General features: G+C 51.9%; 2 protein-coding genes across 2 annotated transcripts in view; one reads left to right on the top strand and one right to left on the bottom strand.

Moving 5' to 3' along the window:
* The first annotated feature begins 578 nt into the window (after positions 1-578).
* Positions 579-8,204, top strand: TAF1C (TATA-box binding protein associated factor, RNA polymerase I subunit C). The gene is given in 16 exon segments (XM_033219162.1): positions 579-1,169; positions 1,875-2,083; positions 3,119-3,200; positions 3,390-3,487; positions 3,564-3,653; positions 3,748-3,821; positions 4,455-4,693; positions 4,835-4,961; positions 4,963-5,002; positions 5,004-5,152; positions 5,236-5,307; positions 5,445-5,580; positions 5,719-5,862; positions 6,578-6,752; positions 6,839-6,976; positions 7,072-8,204. Coding segments are annotated over 15 exon segments (2,613 nt in total). The 5' UTR covers positions 579-1,169; positions 1,875-1,945; the 3' UTR covers positions 7,983-8,204.
* A 260-nt stretch (positions 8,205-8,464) lies between these two features.
* Positions 8,465-25,724, bottom strand: part of DNAAF1 (dynein axonemal assembly factor 1) — a 33,606-nt gene continuing 16,346 nt past the window's right edge. Inside the window, 7 exon segments of the mRNA XM_033219157.1 lie at positions 8,465-9,431; positions 9,433-9,487; positions 10,818-11,181; positions 12,424-12,477; positions 14,446-14,561; positions 16,736-17,236; positions 19,757-19,923. Of these exon segments, the coding sequence (XP_033075048.1) occupies positions 9,293-9,431; positions 9,433-9,487; positions 10,818-11,181; positions 12,424-12,477; positions 14,446-14,561; positions 16,736-17,236; positions 19,757-19,923 (1,396 nt within the window). The 3' untranslated portion in view covers positions 8,465-9,292.

Raw genomic sequence — 25,724 nt, 5'->3', positions numbered from 1 at the left:
CGAAGCCCATTTTCCAGACGACCACGACGAGACCGGGGTCACGTAAGTGCATGCGCCCCTCCGCGCGGACTGGGCATGTTCGAGAGGAGTGGACCCGCGCAGATGTAGGAGGGGAGGGACTCCACCAATTCCCAGTCCCCGCGGCTGGCTCACGTTTCGCAGTCCCCGGCCTGTCGTTAGTGCGGACCCGACTGAGTCCTGTAGTCTTGGAGGTCTAAAGGGGCCTGGAGAGCCCGCAGCGAGGGCGGGAAGCCGGCCGGGGAAGTCGAGGCTGCCTTGTCTGAGGGCTTTTGTGGGGTCGTGCGCTCCACCAGCCCTCTCCGCCTCCCTACGATCGTTTCAGGCTATGCGGTTCCAAGAGAAAATATTTTTGTTTCTGTTTTATTTTTGAGATAGAGTCTTGTTCTGTCACCCAGACTGGAGTGCTGTGGCATGATCCCAGCTCACTGCAACCTCTACCTCCCAGATTCAAGCGATTCTCGTGCCCCAGCCTCCTCAGTAGCTGCGATTACAGGTGTGCACCACCACGCCCTGCTAATTTTTGTATTTTTAGTAGAGACAAGGTTTTACTATATTGGCCGGGCTGGTCTCAAACTTCTGGCCTCAGGTGATCCACCCGCCTTGGCCTCCCCAAGTGCGGGAATTACAGGCGGGAGCCACCGCACTCGGCCAAAGGGAAAAGATTTGTGTTTAGCGAGACTCTAATGCTAGCGTTTGCATTTCGGTGCATGCGAGAGCAGTGGTTCAGAGCTCTGCCTCTGAATCGGATGGGAATCAAGTCTTGGATGTGGCAGCTAAGTAAGAGTTGTTGAACTAAAAAGTTCTCGCGGAGCCTTGGTTTCCTGAACTTAACAGGGGCTGCGGTAGAAGAGCGCAGCATTTAGCTTGTGCCTGGCAGATAGATGCTGGCGCTTGGTCAGTGAGAGCTGCTGTTATTTTTGCCCCTGTTATTTTTGTTAATTAAAAAGGAGGGATGCTATGGCTGCTTATACTTCTAGAGGACTGTATTTACCAAAGCCTTGTGATATAATTTTTTTTTTCTCGAGATGGAGTTTCTCTCTTGTTGCCCAGGCTGCAGTACAATGGGGCGATCTCAGCTCACTGCAACCTCCGCCTCCCGACTTCAAGGAAGTCTCCTGCCTCAGCCTCCCGAGTAACTGGGATTACAGGCATGCGTCACCACGCCCGGCTAATTTTGTATTTTTAGTAGAGACCAAGTTTCTCCATGTTGGTCAGGCCAGTCTCGAACTCCCGACCTCAGGTGATCCACCCGCCTTGGCCTCCCAAAGTGCTAGGATTACCGGCATGAGCCACTGCGCCTAGCCCCTTGTGATAGAAATTTATTTTTATTCAACCCATAGTGCATTTTCTGGGAGGCACTGTGCTTGACAGTAGGAAGACAATGCTGAGATGCAGTCCCTGGCTGTGGAGTAACTTGAGCGTCTTGGGGGTGTAGTCTGTAAATGTATGATGAGGTTTCGAGCTGTGAGAGAGGCCACCCCTTGCCGTCTGTCTGACTCCATCTCTACCGCTGTCACCTCGCTTCCTCTGGCTGCCTCGTTTCTCACACACTTCGCTGCTCTAGGATTTTCACAGTTGTTGATCGTTTTGCCTGGAACCCTCTCCCCAGTTGTGCACGTGATTCTCTCCTTCACTGGGTTCAGGCTGTGCTCAAATGCCACCTTGTCAACGAGGCTTTTCCTGGCTGGCTTTGCTGAAACCATGCCCTCAGCCCATTACCAGATCCCCTTCTCCTGGACGGGTGGTTTGCTGTAATACAGTTCTCACTACTGCTTGGCATTGGGCTACATATTTTTTGTTATCTGCTTCCTCAAAGAGCATATGCTTCCCATCGTACACTTTTCTCTCCTCAGGAACCCTGACGCCCTTACCAGCTTCCAGTCTCCCGAGGTGGCCAGTGTGCTGCTTGGGCCTTATTTCCGGGATGGACTTCCCCCGCTCCCTCTGCCCCGCGTTGTTTATGACTGGACCCCTTGGTCTGAGCGACATCCCTGACCTCTCTTTCATGTGCAGCTGGCAACATGCGCTGACTCTGCCAGAGACCCAGCCCCAGAACTCAGAGGTGAGGATGGAGGCAGGGGCCCTGGCAGCTCCAGGGGCACCCCTTCCTGGGTCCCCTATCTCACATTCATACCAGTTGAAAGGCCACAGAGTGGGGTGGCATTCACACAAGGCTGCTGAGACACAGGCTGTGCCACCTCCTCTGGGGTACGTGGGCTACCCTGCCATCCCTAGACGGATGCCCCTACTATGCCGGATGCCATATGAGACCCTGGAAATGCTGCCTGAATCAGTCGGTTGACCCCTTCCTTCCTGGAACGGAGAGCTGAGTTGAGCGAGAATAAACAAGTGAACTTTATCCAATGGATAAGGTGTTTACAAAATGTGATCCGAGCTTGGAATGAAACCAGAAGGATGCCGAAACAGCATAGTAGGATTGGGAGAGGGGAGGATAGACCTGCCAGGGTTTCTGGTGCCTCTGGAGGGACACTGGCCCTTTGCTTAGAATCCTCAGCCCCCTAGTTCCCCTTGGAAACGTGCTGTCTAGGAATGAAGCCTGGCAGAGGCAAATGGATGAGCAAATAAAAAGACAGAGAGTGAGTGGGGGCTTGGGGAACAGGGGTCGGGATGGCCTCCTTATGAGGGAAGGTCTGACATCAAATTGGGGCTCCTCTAGGAGTCTGGCTGGCTAGATCTGTGTCATTTGAGCTGAAACATCTCAGGCCAGCCCAGCAAAGGGAGGTGGAACCGCCTGCCGCGCTCCCAGAGTGACTGCAAGGTCTCCTGAATGGAAGTGAGGTTAAGTGGGATGCGGACCAGCCACTGGTGGCATGAGGGGCTTCCTTCTTTGAAAGCCAGCACAGGCGGAGGTCAGAAACATGAACTCTGGGGTCAGGCTGCCTGGGATCACGTCCCAGCTATTCTCTTTACCAGCTCTGTCATGGGGCAGGTGGTAGTGTGACAATGCCAGTCATCCCAACTTCGCAGGATTGTTGTGAGGATTGGATGAGTTGATAAAAGATGAATGCCTGCAACAGAGCCTGGCCCGGGGAAGGCACTCGTCATGATACTGTCATTGTGATTGTCTTCCCTTCAGAACGGGGCACTGCATGTGACCAAGGACCTGCTGTGGGAGCCGGCGACCCCTGGGCCTCTCCCCATGCTGCCTTCCGTCATCGGTGAGGGTCTCATTCCTCTGGGCTCATTCCACACCGCTCCACCTATTCTTCCCGCGGCTCCCACTCCTGAGACCTTCCTCTCCCTGCTAAGCCTGTGCTCGCTCGGGGCCCTTGGATGCCTCCAGTCGCCCAGGGCATCTGGCTGCACTCCTGTGCCCGCCCCAGCCCTTTCCACAACCTCCTTCTCAGATCCCTGGGACCCCGGCCTGACTGCCCGGGACCTGCTTTTCCGCGGAGGGTACCGGTATCGGAGGCGACCCCGAGTCGTGCTGGATGTGACTGAGCAGGTGAGTGGGCCCACGGGGGACAGTGCTGCGTAGCCTGGAGACTATGCTTAGTGACCTGGCCTTCTCCTCTCCCCAGATCAGCTGGTTCCTCTGGGATCATGGAGACGTAGCCTTTGCACCCCTGGGGAAGCTGATGCTGGAGAATTTCAAGCTGGAGGGAGCAGGGGTGAGTGGCCCATGACACCAGGGGTAGGGACTCCCTGCTGTCCTTCAGGGGTGAACTTGAGGGTGTGTGAGCTTGACGAGGCCTTTCCATGCAGAGCCGCACTAAGAAGACGACAGTGGTCAGTGTGAAGAAGCTGCTCCAGGACCTCGGTGGACACCAGCCCTGGGGGCAAGTGGCTAATGAGAAAGGAGGAGATGGATAGACGTAGCTGGCGGTGGGGATATAGGAGGTGCTAGGACGCACATCCAGGTTTCTGTCATACACACTTCCCCCCTGCTCCACGCAGTCTGAGCTGTACTTCCTTATAGCAGACTTCCAACTCCAAATCATCTCAGGGGAAAGCAGATTTAAATTTGTGGACTTCAGGCATGGCTGCGTCCAGTTGTTTGAATAATATTCGTAGAGCTGTGTCTCTCTTTACTCTGTCGTCCACTTGCCTCTTCCTGCACAGTTCCTAGACAGGCTGTCTGTAGGTAGCAGCAAGATGGCTTATGATCTAAGGAAAGAGCCAGTGTCCTTTCTGAGGCACCAGAAGTCCCAGAAAGGAGTTTGGTTGGCTTGGCTTGGGTCTCACAGCCGTCTGTGAGCCAGTCACTGTGGCAAGGGCAATGGAATATTGTTGATGGCCAGGTCTGGGTCACCTGATTGCTTCCAGGGCATGGGAACAGGATGGGGTGGTTTCCCAAAGGAAGAAATTCTAGGTGAATAAGAAATGTGTCCACTGCACTTGGCCTCCTTGGGATGGCACCTGTCTTCCCTGAGTGCCACTGAGTGATCCTCCTGCTGTTCTCTGGTCCCCAGGTGTCCCTGGGCTTACCTCAGCAACCGACAGCGCCGCTTCTCTATCCTTGGAGGCCCCATCCTGGGCACGTCGGTGGCGAGCCACTTGGCAGAGCTGCTGCACGAGGAGCTGGTGCTGCGGTGGGAGCAGCTGCTTCTGGACGAGGCCTGCACTGGGGGTGCGCTGGCCTGGGTGCCTGGAAGGACACCCCAGTTCGGGCAGCTGGTCTACCCTGCTGGAGGCGCCCTGGACAGGCTGCGTATCCTTTCTTTCGAGACAGGAGATCCCAGCGGGCTCCCGTCTGGTGGAGGAGGTGCTCTTGGCATGGTCCAGGGAAGGGCAGGAATGTGGGGCTTGCAGTGGCCACAGCTCGTGCACTGATCCTTAGTGAGAGGCCCAGATTTCCAAGAGGTTGTTCTGAGCCCAGGTGACAGTCCCCAATTCCTTGGGAACCCTGGACGCATCCAGCTCCAGGGACCTGTCCGGCAGGTGGTGACATGCACTGTCCAGGGAGAAAGTAAGGCCCTTACACACGTTCCTCCCTCACTGGCTGACCTGCTGCCTGACCCCTGACCCCTGACCCTCTCCATCCCTCCTCAGCTCTGCTGGCCGTCCGCTCTGACTACCACTGTGCCGTGTGGAAGTTTGGTAAACAGTGGCAGCCAACCCTTCTGCAGGCAATGCAGGTGGAGAAGGGGGCCACAGGGATCAGCCTCAGGTGAGGGGGAGTCAGTCTGGTCAGTGAGGAGGGGCTGGGGGCAGGGGCGAGCAGCCTGATGTGAATGCGTTCCTGCCCCGTAGCCCTCACCTGCCCGGGGAGCTGGCCATCTGCAGCCGCTCAGGAGCCGTCTGCCTGTGGAGCCCTGAGGAAGGGTATTGCCGCTTCCCGTGTAACCCCCCACCCTAACAAACAGCTCTGGCCCGTCACTCCCTGTTCAGCATGTCGCGACCCTTGATTGCCTTCCACATCAGCCTGTCCCCCCTACCCATGGCTTGCCCATCTCCCCAAGGCTGCAGCAAGTCTACAAGGACCCTGAGACCCTTGTGTTCCGGGACTCGTCTTCCTGGCGTTGGGCAGACTTCACCGCCCACCCTCGGGTGCTGACTGTGGGTGACCGCACTGGAGTGAAGATGGTTGACGCTCAGGTATGCGGTGGCGGCGGGAGATCTGCCCTGATGGCGGGAGCAGCCGCAGAGCAGTGAGCCCCAGGCTGGCTGCGGCCTGGGCGAGGATGGTGTCATGGGCCTGGCACTGGGGAGGCTGACCCTGTGTTCCTCTTCCAGGGCCCGCCGGGCTGTGGTCTGTTGCTTTTTCGTGTGGGGGCAGAGGCTTCGTGCCAGAAAGGGGAACGTGTCCTGCTCACCCAGTACCTGGGGCACTCCAGCTCTGAATGCCTACCCCCTACTCTCCATCTCGTCTGTACCCAGGTGAGTGGCACACAACACCGCCCCGCCCCACCTCTGCTCTGTCTCAGATGGTCACTAGAGGCTGCTGCTTACCAGCGGCTCTGCTGGGCCCAGACAACCACGCAGCAAACCAGACTCAACCCTGGATGAATCTGTGGCCCAAACACGCAGTGGATCCTACAGCCAGTGCTAACAGGCAGGTGGGGAAGCCCTGCCAGGGCCTCCCCTTAGTAAGGGCTTCAAGATACAGCCAGGGGTGGAACGGGGGGAGGAGGAGCCTCGGGGTGGGGCTTCCGTGCAGAGCTGGACAGTTTCTGCTGTGCAGGAGGCAGGGGCTCTGAGGGAGCAGGTCCGTCCTCCCCCCGCCCTCCTGGGGACGTTTGTAAGCATGCCTCGAGCATAGGCTCTGGGGTCAGGAGAGTTTGGGGGTGGCTGCGGGAAGGCCAGGCAGGTTTCTGCTGGCAAGGCTCCCCCACACCTCTTCCGAGCACACCTTTCCCACTTGTTCTGTCTCTACCTGGCTGTTGGTCAGAATTGGTGAAGGTGCCACCCACTTGGGACGCACCTCCTGTTCAGGGCTGGCAGGTACAGTCTGAGAGGCACTTGGAGGCTGATGGGAGATGCTGCTGCCCCTCAGGGCTCTGTACTCACCCGGAGAGCCACATGGGGCCTGGAGGGCCACTACACAGCTCAGCTCCCAGGTTCGGCCACATCCCCCTTCTTTCTCGGGCCCCAGTTCTCTCTCTACCTAGTGGACGAGCGCCTCCCCCTGGTGCCGATGCTGAAGTGGAACCATGGCCTGCCCTCCCCACTCCTGCTGGCCCGACTGCTGCCTCCGCCCCGACCCAGCTGCGTGCAGCCCCTGCTCCTCGGAGGCCAGGGTGGGCAGCTGCAACTGCTGCACCTGGCTGGTGAGGGTCTAGGCCAGGGTGGGCGGCATGTGGGAGATGGGGCTGTCGGGGCCTCAATGGGGCCTCAGCTGTCTGTCCTTCCTCAGGAGAAGGGGCGTCAGTGCCCCGCCTGGCAGGCCCCCCCCAGTCTCTTCCTTCCAGGACCGACTCCCTCCCTGCATTTCCTCTGCTGGAGCCTAAGATCCAGTGGCGGCTGCAGGAGCGCCTGAAAGCACCAACCATAGGTGTGTGCTGGGGCAGGGGAGCGAGCTTGGGGGGCGCGGTGGAAAACACCCCTCCCCCGCTAGGCCCTGGAGGTCACTGTCATTCCCATCACCAGGTCTGGCCACCGTCGTCCCACCCTTGCCCTCGGCGCCCACACCAGGCCTGGTGCTCTTCCAGCTCTCCGCGGCGGGAGATGTCTTCTACCAGCAGCTCCGCCCGCAGGCGGACTCCGACCACCGCAGAGACTCCGGGCCTTGCGGTGACACCGAATCTGACTGTCGTGTCCCCACTGCTTCCTGGACCTCCCAAGACACTGCTGGCTGTAGCCAGTGGCTGAAGGCCCTGCTAAAAGTGCCCCTAGCTCCTCCTGTGTGGACAGCACCCACCTTCACCCACCACCAGCTGCTGGGTAGCATAGAGCTGTGGCGGGAGGAAAAGGAAGGGCAGCGGCCGGACGTGCTCCGCAAGGCCATGGCCCAAGGGCGGCTCCTGCTGCAGAGAGACCTGGGCTCCCTCCCTGCGGCAGAGCCACCCCCTGCACCCGAGTCAGGCCCGGAGGACAAGCTCAGTGAGCGCCTGGGGGAAGCCTGGGCAGGCCGAGGGGCTGCCTGGTGGGAGAGGCAGCAGGGCAGGACCTCAGGGCCCGGGAGACAGCCCAGGCGGCCCAAGCGCCGGACCCAGCTGTCCAGCACCTTTTCGCTCAGTGGCCATGTGGACCCCTCAGAGGACACCAGCCCCCCTCACAGCCCTGAGTGGCCACGTGCTGATGCTCTGCCCCGGCCCCCTGTGACCCCACCCTCCCAGGAGCTGACTCCGGATGCGTGTGCCCAGGGCGTCCCCGCAGAGCGGCGGCAGATGCTCTGTGACTACATGGCTAAGCTGCCACCCCAAAGGGGCACCCCAGGATGTGCCGCCACACCCCCCTCCTCCCAGGCCTCCAGCGTCTGGACCACCCGCTCCCAGCAGCACACACCCGTCCTCTCTGGCTCTCAGCGCCCCCGGAAGAAGCCTCGAATGGGCTTCTGAGGACACAAGGTGGGCTGCCCTCAAGCCCCAGAGAGCCCCTCATCCTTCCTCCGGACCAGATGTGCCTTCCACTGTTGAAACTTAAGAAGCAGAGCTCGCGGGGCGCAGTGGCTCAAGCCTGTAATCCCAGCACTTTGGGAGGCCGAGGCGGGCGGATCACGAGGTCAGAGATCGAGACCATCCTGGCTAACACGGTGAAACCCCGTCTCTACTAAAAGATACAAAAAACTAGCCGGGCGCGATGGCGGGCGCCTGTAGTCCCAGCTACTCAGGAGGCTGAGACAGGAGAATGGCGTGAACCCGGGAGGCGGAGCTTGCACTGAGCCGAGATCTGGCCACTGCACTCTAGCCTGGGCGACAGAGTGAGACTCTGTCTCAAAAAAAAAAAAACAGGTCTCGCCACCTTCTGGAGGCCACTGTGATGATGAGCCAAGCAAGGTGGAGCCAAGTTGAAGGGATAGGGCAACAAAATATAATAGTAGTTTCTTCTGTATTTTGTATATTCGCCTGAGGATCATCCCAAAAGGCAGGTTGGAGGTGCTGGCGGGCCTGTGTTGCTGGGAGTCTAGTGTGTGCTGGGAGACAGGGCTCCGCTGCCCTGCAGTTGTGGGGGCCTCAGGCAGGTCTCTCAGTTCTCGTGCCTTCCTGTCTGGTGAAATGGGGCAGTAGTGCTGGCTCCTCCTTGTGTTTGGTGAGGGTGGAGTGAGGCCCCCACAGAGCTACTGCTGAGGTGGGCACAGCGGCCGTCGGCAGCTGCTGTTTTGGGTTGCTTTGTCAGTCTCTGCCACGGTCTGATGTTTTGTACAGGGAGATGCCTTGGATCCAGGTTCAGGGATTAAATAAACTTGTCAGCTGAAGATGAACTGGAATGGTCACATTTTTTAGGCTGGACAGCATCCCGCCGCAGTAACTACCTGACACTGAGCTCACGCACAGAGATGATGGCTGATGTTCCTTCTCCCTCGGGACGTGGGTCTGGCACCTGTGGGCTCTCGATAGTGGCCTCTGAGGAGAGGATCATGGTCATAACACTTCGGGAGAATTCTGTTGTGCCTCACGGACTCCCCCCTGTCTTTCCTCTCTCCCCTTCTTATTTTGATGTCTAAAGCATCAAGTCCCTTATCCAGAGTTTCTCTAGCTGCAGTGGAAGATTCTGCTTTCCTGTGGGGAAAAGGCCCACTGGAGATTTTGCAGGGACCTGGGGTCTGTCTGGTTTCTGATGACACAGTAAGAGAAAGGTCTTTCTTCAGGGTGGCTGGTGAAAGGAATTGCATGTGACTCACACAAATAGGAGATAGCCCAATCACACATTAACTTGCGTGGGTATTAAAATGTTTATCATGCCTAAAGGAGACATTTATAATTAAACCATTTATGCTACATACAACTGGGGGGAACCATGATGCTTTCGGTGGTGGGAATGCAGTGAGGTCCCACGTGGGCAGAGCTGGGCTGGGCAACTCCGACACACGTCTCTGAGGGTGTGGTGGCGCTCTCAGTCGGCACTGTGGGAGGAAGGGTGACCTGTGCTTTCTCCCTGTCACTGTAACTCCAAGGACAGGGGGCAGCCTTGGGGTTCAGTCCAGGCCAAATTCAGTGTCCTTGACTGGGCGTGGTGGCTCATACCTGTAATCCCAGCACTTTGGGAGGCCGAGGCAGGCAGATCACCTGAGGTCAGGAGTTCAAGACCAGCCTGGTCAACATGGTGAAACCCCGTCTCTACTAAAAATACAAAAATTAGCCAGCGTTGTGACAGTGTAATCCTAGCTACTTCAGAGGCTGAGGCAGGAGAATTGCTTGAACCTAGGAGGCAGAGGTTGCAGTGAGCCGAGAGCACATCACTACACTCCAGCCTAGGCCACAGTGCGAGACTGTCTCAAACAAAACAAAAATTATTCAGTGTCCTCCAGGCCTGCCCCCACCCGAGGCTCCACGGGCTCCAGCTCAGACTGCACTTCTCTTGTCTGTGCTGGTTCCTAGAGTGAAAGAGAAGGCCACTCAGTGTTCCCGGGAAATGCACTCAAGCCCTCCCTGCTTCTTGCCTGCAAGTCTGGAGTCAGCCAGGCAGCTGTCTTCAGAAAAAAGCCCGGCCACCAATGCGTGCTGGGTGAGAGTAGAATGGTCCAGGCTCCACAAAGCCCCTGATTTGGGGGTGCACCTGAAGGCAGGTGCTGAATGAAAAAACAGCCCAGCTTGCTTGTCCTCAGCACTAACCAGCTGTTCCCCCAAACCACATCTGCCAGGCACATGTGCCAGCCTGCAGCATGAGGGGAGGCCCCAGTACATTAAGCATGTTTTTCTGGGTCTTCTGCAGCCAGGCCTCTGGCCGCCTTCCCTGCCTGGTGCCCCTTTGCCTTCCCCACCTTGAAGGCCAGTAGGACTGGCCTGTGATTCACCCAGGCCTGGGTCACTGTGGAGCAGCCACGCCCTCCTGCCGCTGTCACCTCGCTTGCCCCACACTCCCCAGCAGTGGTGTCCGTGGTCCCCTCCAAAAGCCTTGGTCTAGAACAGCTGAGGCCAGGGATGGTGAGGAGAGGGTGGAAATGCAGGGTCCTTAGGCCCCTGCCCCAGGAGATCTGCATGACCACAGGTGCCTTGTGACCCTCACACACAGTCAGACTTGGCTGCCCAAGAACAGGCTGGCTACCAGCAAGTGGCAGCTTCAGAGCCGTGAACTCAGGAATGGGACGTTCAGAGGATCTGTGTGCTCTGTCCTAGGTGACTCCTCCAGGAACATGAAAGCTTGGGGTAGGGCTGAGTGACTGCCCTGCCCCACCCATCCCGGGCCGGGGAGCCAACACCATCTCCACCGTGCTCTCGGCCCCATGCTCTTACCTGAAGAGGCTGCAAGGAAGTCGCTGTCCCCGTCTCCACTGGAAGTGAGTGGTGCAGCGTCTCTTTGGCAGGTGGGGGACATCAGTGGCCGGCCAGAGGGGTCCTCATTGCTGAGCTCCTGGATCAGGGGTCGTGGGGACTCGGTGTCTTGTTTTCGGACTTCCAAGTCCCTCTTAGCTTCTTTTATAAAGATGTCTGTGAAGGGCGCCCGAGCCGCCTTTGAGGTGTCTTTAGAGACGGCAAATATATTTGACAGAGTGTCTGCGGGCAGGTTTTCCAGCACAGGGAGTGACGTGTAGTCCAGTTCAGGGTCACTGTCATCACTCAAGTTTGAGATGACCTCAATCTTCGGAAAGCACATATTCTATTCACAGAAGAAGAGATGTGTTTGCAAGTTTCTGTTTTCACAACAGAGTCACTCTACAATGCACCATGCCAGTTCTGCTTTTTCACCCAATGTCACAAACTATTCTGTTGCCACATCCAAGAAAGGCCCAAGGGAGCACAGGACTCTGAAAGGTAGGCCTGGGGGTGGGGTGGCCACTCCCTGGGCACGGCTCATGTCCATGCCCTTCTCTCCGGCCTCTGCTCCCCCAGCCACTGGCTATTCCACACCCTCCTGCTACCCGAGAGGGTACACCCCTGAGCCCTGGGCTCTGCTTGACGCACCCCTGAACCCAGCTTCCCTCACAGACTCTCTAGAATTAGCTCCTTGGACAGCAGCCCCCCCACAATAACTGTGTCTGTTTTCTTTGCCACTGAGCTCGCGCACAGAGATGTTGGCTGATGCCTCCTTCTCCCTCAGGGTACGGGTCTGACACATATGGGCTCCTGGTAATCTCAGTCATGGCCTCTGGGCAGAGGGTCACGCCACTCTGAGAGAATTCCCCACCGTGCCTCACAGACTCACCCCTTTCTTTCCTCTCTCCTGTTTTCATTTCTTTCCCTCTACCTGTAGCTATATTCAGACAGACATTCATAGGATGGACATAGAACTACATCTTAACGACAGAAAGTGCTTTCAGGTAACTCTGCACTGTGCTCAGCTGTTACAAACCAGCAATAGATTCTCAAGGGGTTAATCATAAAATCTTAAAGAATTGAACAAGAACAAATGGCATTTCCTTCAGCAAGGTGAAAATATGGGGGATGTGGGCTGGGTGCGGTGGCTCACACCTGTAACCCCAGCACTTTGGGAGGCTGAGGCAGGTGGATCACTTGAGGTCAGGAGTTCGAGACCAGCCTGGCCAACGTGGTGAAATCCCATCTCTACTAAAACTACAAAAATTAGCTGGGCGTGGTGGCACATGCCTGAAATCCCAGCTACACGGGAGGCTGAGACAGGAGAATTGCTTGAACCCAGGAGGTGGAGGTTGCAGTGAGCCAGGAACAGGCTATTGCACTCCAGCCTGGGTGACAGAGCCAGACTCTGCCTGAAAAAAAAAAAAAAGAAAAGAAAAGAAAAAGAAAAAAAGAGAATATGGGGGATTCAATGCTTTTTATGCACAGGGAACATTTTACTTTCAAGTTTTGGAGAGAGACTGTAAATGACAAGAATGAAAGTGGAATTAAGCTGACTGTGGGAAAATGGACTAATGACCTTAACCTGGTCTTCCAGAGATTTGCCTGTTTCATCGTCATCTTCTAAGTCAGGTAGGTCCTGAAAGAGCAAGTGAGCCGCACATCACCAGGGAGGCACATGCGCTGTCAATGTTCTGATAGGCACGATAAAGGCAAACACACAGTCAACCCAGCCTTAGTTACAGTTACTCAAATCACTCGGGTGACTCCTCTGCCTGTTCCCCACCCAAAGAAACTCTAGGCACAAACAAAGCAAGCGTTGCCACTTCAGGTGTCTGGATCTAATAAAAGAAAGGGAACTTGCAATGTGTGACATATTTAAAGAATTTCCACATCTTTTTTCTGTTTCTTTATTTAGAGACACAGTCCGTTCATCTTGGGGGAAATAACAGGACCCAAACCAAATGCACCTCTGTACAAACTAGTCCAAAAACTCTAGGTGGTATAAAAGTAATATATTTTGTATCTCTCCAAAACTGGTAGGACTTTTTTGTATTGTGGGTGTTTGTTTGGTGTCTTTGTCCATAAAAACCAGGGCATGGTTGGGGAGGCAGCATAGTGCGTGGTTGGATGCATGAACTGGAGCCACGCTGCCTGGGTTGTTACTCCCCCACCACCATTTTCTAGCTGTGTGGCTTTGGGCAAGTTGCCTAACCTCTCTGTTTCTCATTTTCCTCATCTGGGAAATTGGGTGATAATAGTATGTACCACTTAGAGTTGTAGGAAGGGTTACATCAATCAATACAAGTCATACTTAGAATGGTGTCACGCATATAATAAGAAACCAGCTAATATTAGCTGTTAGTGTTGTAGTTATCTGTATGGTCAGTTCTCAAATGTGAGAGATAAATTGCCCAATTATGTTTCTTTCTTCTTCTTTTTTTTTCTTTCTTTCTTTTTTTTTTTTTTTTTGAGATAGAGTCTCGCTCTGTCGCCCAGGCTGGAGTGCAGTAGTGAGATCTTGGATCACTGCAACCTCCACCTCCTGGGTTCAAGCAGTTCTCCTGCCTCAGCCTCCAAAGTAGCTGGGATTACAGGCACCTGCCACTATGCCCAGCTAATTTTTTTTTTTTGTATTTTTAGTAGAGATGGGGTTTCACCATGTTGGCCAGGCTGACTCCTGACTTCATGTGATCCACCCACCTTGGCCTCCCAAAGTGCTGGGATTACAGGTGTGAGCCACCACACCTGGCCTTTGTTTCTTTTTTTACATAGCTCCAGAAAACTAGAAACCCACTATGATTTCTGACCGTGATCACTTTAACTCTTACTGGGTCATGTGAAGTTCTGAAGTTTGGACATTAGAAACACCAGTTTAGGAGAAGTTTAACAAGGAAGTAGGGAGGGGACCACCTCTCCAAGGTATGAGGTCAGAGGTGCCCAGAAATGCCTCTCCTATTCCTGCCCCATCAAAGGACAGTTCTTGGGGGCTTGTGACACAATGTGTGAATTCCCATGGTACCGTTCTTGTGGGCCTAAGCATTTGGGACTGTCATCAAAATGGGAAGAGCTTCAGGGAAGAGTGACAGGCAAGGCTGCGATCAAACATTCACTCAACGGAATGCAACACTGCACCGTCACACCTCTATGAGCCAGAAGGCCAGTGAGAGCCTGAGCTACCTGCTGGGTGGTGTCGGAGGAGGAGGAAAAAGATACAATGTATAATGATACAATGTAACTCTGATGATACAATGTAACTCTCACCACCAATTTGGATAAGGCAACTAGTCAGAACTGCTTAGCAAAGTAGCTTCTTTAGCAAAAAACGAATCGAGTGTGGTAGACATGGTTCAAGGGTAGTGATTTGGAAACTTGAGCACACATGTGCACGAATCACCTATGGCAGTGCATTAAAGTTGGATTCTGATCAGTGGGCCTTGGGTGAGGCCTGGGAGTCTGCATTTCTAACCAGCGCCCCAGCAGTGCCAGTCCTGCCGGCCCAAGGACCACACTTGGGGTATCGAGGGTCTCCAGAGTTTGCATCTGATCACCTATTTTACTAACAGTAAAACTGATACTTATCTCCAAGATTAAATACTTCACGTACATCGATGCAGAATGTCTCCTTTGTCTCCAGTCTAACGGTTTCTAAATCTTCCATTCTCGTCCCATCAGGTTCTGTAACGAATACACCCTCAGTGGCCACAGCCTGGGGAGTCAGCTCTAAAGAGCAACAACAAGTCTTGCAGTTAGTTTAACACACAGTGGGCAGATGGACAAGCCCACGGTGAAGAAGGGCTCCCGAGGTCTGGGCTCAGTGGCTCATGCCTGTAATCCCAACACTTTGGGAAGCCAAGGCGGGCGGATCCCAAGGTCAGAAGTTCAAGTCCAGCCTGGCCAACATAGCAAAACCCGTTTCTATGAAAAACGCAAAAATTAGCCGGGTGTAGTGGCGGGCACCTGTAGTCCCAGCTACTCAGGAGGCTGAGGCAGGAGAATCGCTTGAACCCAGGAGGTGGAGGTTGCAATGAGCCGATATCACACCATTGCACTCCAGCCTGGGTGACAGAGTGAGACTCCATCTCGAAAAAAAAAAAGACAAAAACCCTCTTCAGAGCCCAAAGGCCAGCCTCCATGACAGAGGCCGCAGCTCACCACAGGCTTCTGTCTGCTGGGAAGAGAATGGAACAGCTCCCCCTTTCTATAACCTGGAGGCGAATCCCATGAGATGAAGAGCACCATCCAGGAATCAAAGCAGCAGCCGCAGGAATCTTGGAAACGGCAGCCGCTGTGGGGCGACAAGTGATGCCAGCTCAGAGACAGAGGGGCAGGCTTCATAGCCCACCGCTGGCCTGTCCCTCAGCCAGGCACACGCCCCTCCTGCTGCACGAGGGTCAGGGCTTGTACAATTTCATAACTGCAAGATCGCCTGAGGAATGTGGAATCGCGATGGGCCCCTTCCTCGTCCAGGCCCCTACTTTTCCTTTTTATTTACTTATTTTTATTTTTTTGAGACAGGGTCTCACTCTGTCACCCTGGCTGGAGTGCAGCGGTGCGATTTCAGCTCACTGCAGCCTCGACCTCCCGTCTCCTACCCCTCCCACCTCAGCCTCCCAAGTAGTTGGGACTACAAGTGGTCATCGCCATGCCCAGCTAATTTATTGGGGTTTTTTTTGTAGAGGCTCGGGGGTTGCGGGGAGGGGGTTTCTCACTATGTTGGCCAGGCTGGTCTCGAACTCCTGGCCTCAAGCAATCTGCCCGCCTCGGCCTCCCACAGTGCTGGGATTACGAGTGAGCCACCTCGCAGGCTGTATCCTTGGGTCCTGTACTCTGATCCCTCCATTGCTCTCAGGGCTTCATTTATGTCAGAGATGAATGGCCCACCTTTCACCATTAAAAAGTTACCGTTCAACCATGTCAAATACATACTGGATTTTGATGACTTAATTTTTTTTAAAAAGTAAAATATCTCATTGATAATTTTTATATTAATTCCATGTTAACGTGATTGTATTTTTTATATATTGGGTTAAATCAAATATATCATTAATACTTTTACTGTTTCTTTTTAATTTTTAAATTATTTGTTTATTTATTTTTTGAGGGAGGGTCTCACTCTGTCACCCAGGATGGAGTGCAGTGGTGCAATCTTGGCTCACTGCAGCCTCAACCTCCAGGGCTCAAGCAATCCTCTTGCCTCAGCCTCCCAAGTAGCTGGGACTACAGGGGCACACCACCATGCCCAGCTAATTTTTGTAGTTTTGGTAGAGATGAGGTCTCACTATGTTTCTGAGGCTGGTCTGAAACTCCTGTCCTCAATCAACCCTCCTGCCTTGGCTTCCCAAAGTTCCTTTTACTTTTTAAAATAGGGCTACCAGAGAATCTAGTAGTGGCTCCTGTTCCATTTCTTTCTTTTCTTTTTTTTTTTTTTGAGACAGAGTCACACTTTGTCGCCCAGGCTGGAGTGCAGTGGCCAGATCTCGGCTCACTGCAAGCTCCGCCTCCTGGGTTCATGCCATTCTCCTGCCTCAGCCTCCTGAGTAGCTGGGACTACAGGCGCCCACCACCACACTCAACTAACTTTTTTGTATTTTTAATAGAGACGGGGTTTCACCGTGTTGGCCAGGATGGTCTCGATCCCCTGACCTCATGATCCGCCCGCCTTGGCCTCCCAAAGTGCTGGGATTACAGGCGTGAGCCACTGCGCCCAGCCTCCTGTTCCATTTCTGTTGAGCAGCACTGTTCTAGATAACAAGACAACTTGCGTACATTATCTTCTAGAAACAGCAACACAGAAGAAGTGAAACTCAGGCCCCAGGTCCCACAGAGGCCTGAGTCAAAGGCTGGGGCTCCCTGAGAGGCATGTGTGTCTGTGTGTGTTTCTCTGCTCTCATTACCTTCCCTGGCAGATCCGAGGGGCAGCGCTGGCAGGGCCTCAACTGGGAGGGTCCCCTCTGGCTCTTGATCTCCATCCTCTCCTTTAACCTCCACAGGTGGCAATAGTAGTGGGGCCTCAGCTGGGAGAGTCTCCTCTGGCTCTTGATCTCGGTCCTCTCCTTTAACCTCCACAGGCGGCGACAGTAGTGGGGTCTCAAGTGAGAAGGTCCCTTCAGGCTCTTGATCTCGATCCTCTCTTTTAACCTCCACAGGTGGCAGGGGTGGTGGAGTCTCAGCTGGGAAGGTTCTCTCTGGCTCTCGATCTCCATGCTCTCTTTTAACCTCCACAGGTAGCTTCTCTCCTCCACTTGGCTTTTCCGGGCAGAGCTCGTCCTTGGCCTCAAAGCTTTCCTTAACAAATAGCTCCATCTTCTGCCTTGTTTCTCTGTCCCCGGGAGCCTCCTCCTTGCCTTCCTCACTGGCAGACACGTTCTCACTATCATCTGAAGATGTCCTCTCCCCTACTGGCGGAAAATGCAAAGGTGAATGTGGGAGTGTCCCAGGAGGACAAGGGTGTTCGTGCATACTTCAAGGGCTCACAGCAAACTTCTGAGACCAGGAAAGAGGTCAGGAACACAGTTTAAAAACGTGTCCTTGAGGGGCTCGGCGCAGTGACTCGCGCCTGTAATCCCAGCACTTTGGGAGGCCAAGGAGGGTGGATCACTTGAGGCCAGGAGTTCAAAACCAGGCTGGCCAACATGACGAAACCCCCTCTCCACTAAAAATGCAAAAAATTAGCCGGACGTGGTGGCACGCGCCTGTAGTCCCAGCTACTCAAGAGGTTGGGGCAGGAGAACCGCTTGAACCTGGGAGGTGGAGGCTGCAATGAGCCAAGATCGTGTCACTGCACTCCAGCCTGGGAGGCAGAGCGAGACTCTGTGTCCAAATAATAATAAAAATAAATAAGGAACACAGTTTAAAAAGTTTCTTCGAGGGGCTGGGCGTGGTAGCTCATGTTTGTAATCCCAGCACTTTGGGAGGCCCAGGCAGTCAGATCATTTGACATCAGGAGTTCAAGGCCAGCCTGGCAAACCTGGTGAAACTTCGTCTCTACTAAAATAATAATAATATAATAATAATAGCTGGGCAGGGTGGCACATGCCTATAATCCCAGCTACTAGAGAGACCAAGGCAGGAGAAGCGCTTGAACCCAGGAGACAGAGGTTGCAGTGAGTCACTGCATTCCAGTCTGGGTGACAGAGTGAGACTCTGTCTCAAAAAAAAAAAAAAAAGTATCCTTGAGGGATATTCATTAGTGTCGTTTACAGTGGATAATGACAGCAGCCAAATGCCCATGAAGGCGCTGCTGAGCACAGCCCTTTAATGGAACAAGTCACAGCCATCAAGAAAACAGAACGCAAGAAGTTCTTAGAAGATGCATGCTGAAGCACTGGGGATTTAAAGGCTATGACGTTTGCCTTTATCTTCAAATGGTTCAGGGGAAAAGCAAAGTGTGTGTGTGTGTGTTTGTGTGTGTGTGTGGCAAATATATGTAGCAAATTATGAAAAACCACAGAATCTATTAATAAATGCAGACATACAACTATGTTTTACTATTCTTTCAGCTTTTCTGAAAATTTTTAACATTTCAAAATGAAAAGTTGGGAAAAGACAAAATATATGTAGTAAGAAAATATCTATTGTATGGAAAATAGTTATAGTATGCTAATTCAAAAGACTAGACAGGAAGCAACATAATTATGCCATTTTTACATAAAAATGTGTATGTGGCTAGGCGCGGTGGCTCACGTCTATAATCCCAGCACTTTGGGAGGCTGAGGTGGGAGGATTGGTTAAGGCCAGGAATTTGAGACCAGTTTGGCCAACACAGCAAGGCCCTGTCTTTACAAAAAAAAAAAATACAAAAATATTAGCCAAAGATGTTCACACCTTAATCTTAGGCTATGAATATGTTACCTTACATGGACAAAGGGACTGTGCAGATGTGATTAGGATCCAGAACCCTGAGATCAGGAAATTGTCCTGGGTTATCCAGGCAGGCTCAAAATAATCACAAGGGCCCTCAGAATAGGGAGGCAGGCGTGTCAGAGCCAGAGCGAGGCTGGAAGATGCCACACTGCTGGCCTGGAAGTTGGAGGAAGGGGCCACGAGCCAGGGAACGCAGGCGGCCTCTAGGAGGTGGGAAAGGCAAGGAAGCAGGTTCTCCCCTGGGGCCCCCAGAAGGAGCATAACCCTGAGACACCTCGATTTTAGCTTAGTGAAACCCATTTTGGGCTTCTGACCCACAGAATTTAATAAAATCCCTGGCCAGGTGCAGCAGCTCATGCCTATAATCCCAGCACTTTGGGAGGCCAAGGTGGGTGGAGCACTTGAGCCCAGGAGTTTGAGACCAGCCTCAGCAACATAGTGAGACCCCATCTCTACGGGGAAAAAAAAAAAATTTAATTAGCTAAGCATGGTGGTGCACACCTGCAGTTCCAGCCACTTAGGAAGCTGAGGTGAGAGGATCACTTGAGGTGGAGGTTGCAGTGAGCCAAGATTGTGCCACTGCACTCTAGCCTGGGCAACTGAGTAAGATCTGGTCCCCACCAAAAGAAAAAAAAAAAGAAAGAAAGAAAAAAAGAAAATCCAGGGCTGGGCACAGTGACTCATGCTTGTAATCCCAGCACTTTGGTAAGCCAAGGTAGGCAGATGACTTGAAGCCAAGAGTTCGAGACGAGCCTGGACAACATGGCGAAATTCCTTCTCTACTGAAAATACAAAAATTAGCCAGGCATGGTGGTGCGTGCCTGTAATCCCAGCTCTGGGGAGGCTGAGGCACAAGAATTGCTTGAACCCGGGAGACAGAAGTTGCAGTGAGCCAAGATCATGCTGCTGCACGCCAACCTCAGCGACAAAGCGAGACTCTGTCTAAAAAAAAAAAAAAAAAAAATCCCCAAGATTAAAGAGTGAGTTTGAAAGCTTAGACTCGCCTAATCTCAAAGGAACTCTGGGGCTGTTGTCTTCGGCCCAGCGCATACCTCTCTCTTGACTCTCTCCCTGTCTTTTCCTCTCCTCCGCCCGCCGCTTGATCATGGCCAAGGCTTCAATGCTGTCTGTGATCTTCTTCCGCTCCCTGCTCTCCCACTGCTGTCTCTCCTCCTTTTCAGCTGCGTACCCTCCTGTAGCCCAGGCCTCCGCACAAGCTCTGTTTAAAAAAAACAAAGAAACATAAATAGGGGAGGTGAACTCCAAACACACACTCTCTGATCAACTTGCTCATTTTCTTCAAAATCAAAGCAAAGTGAGCATCAGACATGTGACTGTAAGGATGAAAGTTACACGTGTGAATTTTATTATTTAAGGTGGAACGGCCTGCACAGCCTTCTTAGATATGACACCAAAAGCACAAGTGACAAGAGAAAAAATAGAGAAATCGGATTCCATAAAAATTAGAAATGTTTGTCATGCAAAGAATATCATAAATAATAATTTAAAAAAGAAAAAAAGCCAGCAGAGCACAGTGGCTCACGCCTGTAATCCCAGCACTTTGGAGGCCAAAGTGGGATGATCACTTGAGCCCAGGAGTTTGAGATCAGCCTGGGCAACATAGCGAGACCCTGTCTCTACCGAAGAAAAGTAAAAAGACAACTCAAAGAATGTGAGAAGAGATTTGCAAATCATATATTTGATAAGGGTCTTGTACCTGGAAAATATAAATAAGCCTCACAACTCATTAATAAAAAGATGACACAATTTCAAAATGACCAAAGTTTAGGCCATGCATGGTAGCTCACACCTGTAATCCCAGCACTTTGGGAAGAGGAGGTGGGTGGATCACCTGAGGTCAGGAGTTCAAGACCAGCCTGGCCAACATGGAGAAACCCCATCTCTACTAAATATCCAAAAATTAGCCAGGTGTCGTGGCATGCACCTGTCGTCCCAGCTACTCGGGAGGCTGTAGGAGGAGAATCGCTTGAACCCATGAGGCAGAGGTTACAGTGAGCTGAGATCACACCACTGCACTCCAGCCTGGGTGACAGAGTGAGATTCCACCCAAAACAAAAAATGAGCAAAGTTTTAAAAAATGAGAAGACAGGCTACAGACTGGGAGAAAATATTTGCAAAAAAAAAAAAAAAAAGCTATCTGGGAAAGGGCTTGGATCCAAAACATACAAATAACTTTTAAAATTCAAAGATAAGGAAACAACCCAATAAAGAACTGGGCAAACGATCAAGATACCTCACCAAAAAAGATACACAGATGGCAAATAAGCCTGTGAAAAGATGCTCCACATCACGTGTCCTGGGGAAATGCAAATTAGGACAACAAGACAACATGATGTGGCTATAAGATGGCTCAAATCCAAAACACTGGCAATGCTGTGCTAATGAGGATGTGGAGTGCCGGGAACTCTCACTTGTTCCTAGTGGGAATGCAAAATGGTACAGCCACTTTGGCAAACGGTGTGGCGGATTCTTACAGGACTAAAAATACTGTCACCATATGATCCAGCAATTGTGCTCCTAAGTGTTTACCCAAATGAACTGAAGACTTATGTCCACACGCAAACCTGCACATGGATGTTTACAGCAGTTTTATTCTAATTGGCAGAAATTAGAAGCGACCAACATATCCTTTAGTAGGTGAATGGATAGACAAACTCTGGCACACCCAGAGGGAGGAATATCACTCAGCAGTGAAGAGAGATGAGCTGTCAAGCCACACGAATTCATGGAAGAAGCCTAACTTCATTGCTAAGTGAAAGAAGCCAGTCCCTAAAGGCTATATGCTGTATGATTCCAGCTATATGACTTTCTAGATAAGGCAAAATCACGGAAATGGCAAAAAGATCAGTGTTGCCAGGAGTTGGGGCTGAGGAGGTGGGAGGGATGAATAAGCAGATCACAGAGGGTTTTAGGGCAGTAAAACTATTCTGTGAGATACTGTGATGGGGGATACATGACATGATACCTTTGTCCAAACCCATACAATGTGCAACACCAAGCATGAGCCCTAAAGAAATGATGGACTTCAGTCAATAATAAGGTACCAGCATTGGTTGATTGCTTGTCACAAATGTCCTACACGAATGTAACACGTTACAAATAGGAGAAACTGTGAGGGTGGGTAGTATATGGGAACTCTCTTTACTTTCTGCTCGATTTTTCTGTAAATCTAAAACTGCTCTGAAAATAAAGTCTAGGCCAGGTGCAGTGACTCATGCCTGTAATCTCAGCACTTTGGGAGGCCAAGGTGGGCAGATGACTTCAGCCCAGGAGTTCCGGACCGGCCTGGGCAACATGGCAAGACCCCATCTCTACAAAAAGCACAAAAACTAGCCAGGCGTGGTGGTGCACACCTGCAGTCCCAGCTACTCAGGAGGCTGAGAGGTGAGAGGGTTACTTGAGCCCAGGGGGTGGAGGCTGCAGGGAATCATGACTGCAGCACTATACTCCAGCCTGGGCGACAGAGCGAAACGCTGTCTAAAAAAAAAAAAAAAAAAAAAAAATCTGTCAGAAGTCTATTAATTTTTTAAAAATCAGCAAAGAAACTGAAAAGGCATTTCTCCAAAGAAGACATAAAAACTGCCAATAAGTACATGAAAGATGCTCGACATCATTATCTACCAGGGAAAAGCAAATGGAAACCACAGTGAGACACCATTTCATACCATCCAGGGGCCTAGAAATAAAAAGACAGGGCCGGGCGTGGTGGCTCACCCCTTTAATCCCAGCACTTTGGGAGGCCGAGGCAGGTGGATCACGAGGTCAAGAGATTGAGACCATCCTGACCAACATGGTGAAACCCCGTCTCTAATAAAAATAGAAAAATTAGCTGGGCATGGTGGCGGATGCCTCTAATCCCAGCTGCTAGGGAGGCTGAGGCAGGAGAATCACTTGAACCTGGGAGGCGGAGGTTGCAGTGAGCTGAGATCTCACTGCTGCACTCCAGCCTGGGTGACAGGGTGAGACTCCATCTTAAAAAAACAAAAAGGGAGAAAAAGACAGGCAATCAGAAGTGTTGGTGAGGATATGGGAAAACTGGAACCCTCCTACGCTGCTGATGGGGATGTAAAATGGTGCAGCTGCTTTGGAAAACAATGTGATGTCTCCTCAAAAATTAAACATAAAGTCCCTGTATGACCCAGAAATTCCATTCCTAGATACGTACCCAGAAGGAGACAACAGCTGTCCACACAAAAACTTCATTATTGACAATAGCCAAAAAGTGAAAACAATCCTAATTTCCAAAAGCTGATGGACAAATACAATGTAGTGTATCAAAATGCAGTATCATGTGTCAACAAAAAGGAGTGAAGTACTGGACGGAGCACACCACATCGCAGATGAACCCTGACAACATGACGCCAAGTGAAAGAAAAAAAGGTCGCATGGCGGGTGACTCCATTGATATGAAATGTCCAGAACAGGCAAATCAACAGAGAGGAAAAGGAGAGGAGTGGCTGCCAGGGCCTTCAGGCAGCGAGAAATAGGGGGTGGGCTGCTAATGGGGATGGTGTTTTTATTTTTTTGGGACAGTCTCGCACTGTCACCCAGGTTGGAGTGCAGTGGCGCAATCTCGGCTCACTGAAACCTCCGCCTCCCGGGTTCAAGCGATTCTCTTGCCTCAGCCTCCGGAGTAGCTGGGACTACCGGCGCCCACCACCATGCCCAGCTAATTTTTGTACTTTTAGTAGAGATAGGGTTTCACCATGTTGGCCAGGATGGTCTTGGTTTCTTGACCTCATGATCTGCCCACCCTGGCCTCCCAAAGTGCTGCGATTACAGGTGTGAGCCACCATGCCCAGTGTTTCCTTTTCTTTTTTTTGAGACGGAGTCTCGCTCTGTTGTGCAGGCTGGAGTGCAGTGGTGTGATCTCAGCTCACTGCAAGCTCCACCTCCCGGGTTCATGCCATTCTCCTGCCTCAGCCTCCTGACGAGGTGGGACTACAGGCACCCACCACCATGCCTGGCTAATTTTTTTCTATTTTTTAGTAGAGACAGGGTTTCACCATGTTAGCCAGGATGGTCTGGATCTGCTGACCTCGTGATCCGCCTGCCTTGGTCTCCCAAAGCACTGGGATTATAGACGTGAGCCACCACGCCCGGCCCAGTGTTTCCATTTTAGGGTGATGAGAATGTTCTAAAATTGATTGTGGCGATGGTTGCATAACTCTGTGAATATATTCAAAGCCATTGCATTGTACACTGTTTTATATTTATATTTTTATTTTATTTTTTATTTTTTTGAGAGGGAGTCTGCCGAACTCAAGTGATCCACCCACCTCAGCCTCCCAAAGTGCTGGGATTACAGCCGTGAGCAACTGCGTCCAGCCACACTGTACACTTTAAATACATAAACTGTATGGGATGTGAATAATACCTCAACAAAGTTGTTATTTGAAAAATAAAGTCTGGTGGTTTAAAAACAGGAGGCTTACCTTCAGAGAAAAGCAGCAGATCCCTGCTGTAAAATCAAAGGTACAGGGGTTTGGAAATACTCGGACAGGCTGTTGCACAGTATACTATAGCAGAGAAAGACCACGAGTCACTGAGACAGAAAATGCTAAGGAGAATAAGCCATGTTCCAGTCCATTTACCACACAGTGAGAAAACCTCAGACCCTTTGATCTCAGAGCAGACAGCCAGCAGAGGCCTCTCTGTTGCCTGCTACGTGCCAGGCACCGTTCTAGAGGCTGGGGACCCAGCAGTGAGTGTACGAGCTCATCTCTGTTAGAGGAGCCCTTTTAGTCGGGGAAGACAGATCCTAAACAAAGAAATGTCAGAGGCTGATGTGTCCTAAGAGGAAATTAAATCAGGCCGAAGAGACATCAAGTGGAGAAGGCACTATTTACATAGGTCATGGAGAGTGCGTTAATGACAGGTGAGCACATGCCTGCTGCATCCTAGATGACAGCAAGTACCCAGTGTCAAACAATTAGTCAGTGGTTGGATTAAGATTCAATGCCAGGGGTGTGGTGGCTCATGCCTGTGAGGCTTTGGGAGCTTCAGAGTTTTGGGAGGCCAAGGCAGGAGGATCACCTGAGGCCAGAAATTTGAGACTGGCCTTGGCAACATAGTGAGACCCCCATCTCTACAAAAAACTTAAAAATTAACTGGGTTTGGTGATGCACGCTTGTAATCTCAGTTACTTAGGAGGCTTGTGTGAACCCAGGAGTTTGAGGCTGCAGTGATGGCGCCACTGCACTCCTGCCCAGGTGACAGAGTACAACCCTGTCTCTAAAAAAAGATTCAAGCCAGGTTAATCTGACTCCTGAGCTGAAGTCTTGGGCTATGCTGTAAAGGACAGTGGCTCCTATTGCTCACATCCACGTTACTTTCCTCAGCATGGCCCCCGGGGCGGGGGCAGCCTCTTCAGTGGCAGCTGCTCCCACTGGTTCACTCCTAGGAGCCCAGCACCTGCTCAGAGTCCTGCATGTTGCTCACAGGCACTCACAACGACCCTGTGGCAACAATATTCTCATCCCCACTCTGCAGATGAGGAACGTGCGCCCAGGGAGGTTAGGGAGCTCCCCCAAGGTCGTAACGTAGCTCGTGGCTGCAGAGCTGGCTTGGGAGTCAGGCCCCTGCACACTGGCTGCTCTCCCCGTCCTCACCACCCCCAGACCTGGGGCCCAGGGAGCTGGGTCAATTTCTGTTGAACCTCTCAGAAGCAGGTCTTGTTTTCTTACCTGGCTAAAGTGGAAGCTCTATTGGAAATATTTGTTAGTTTGATTTAAATTTGTGAGTTTAAAAACATATTACAAGCTACATTGATCTTAAATGTCGTATAACGCAAAATTCAGATTGTACTTCTCATCAAGTAGCCTATATGACTGATATTTTATTCTAATTAGAATTACTAAATTGATCTAAATTTAAAAGTAAGTTAAAAACACAGATAAAAGCAGTGACGATAAACATGGCAGTCCAGGGTACAATGTTCCTAATATTAAAGAAGCTCTTACAAATCGGTAAGAAAATCACTTCAGAAAGAAACTTGGA

This window comes from Trachypithecus francoisi, unplaced genomic scaffold (genome assembly GCF_009764315.1).
Source record: "Trachypithecus francoisi isolate TF-2019V2 unplaced genomic scaffold, Tfra_2.0 Lachesis_group10, whole genome shotgun sequence".
Lineage (NCBI taxonomy): Eukaryota > Metazoa > Chordata > Mammalia > Primates > Cercopithecidae > Trachypithecus > Trachypithecus francoisi.
Note: the sequence above shows the minus strand (reverse complement) of the source record. Positions and strands in the feature narration are given on the sequence as shown.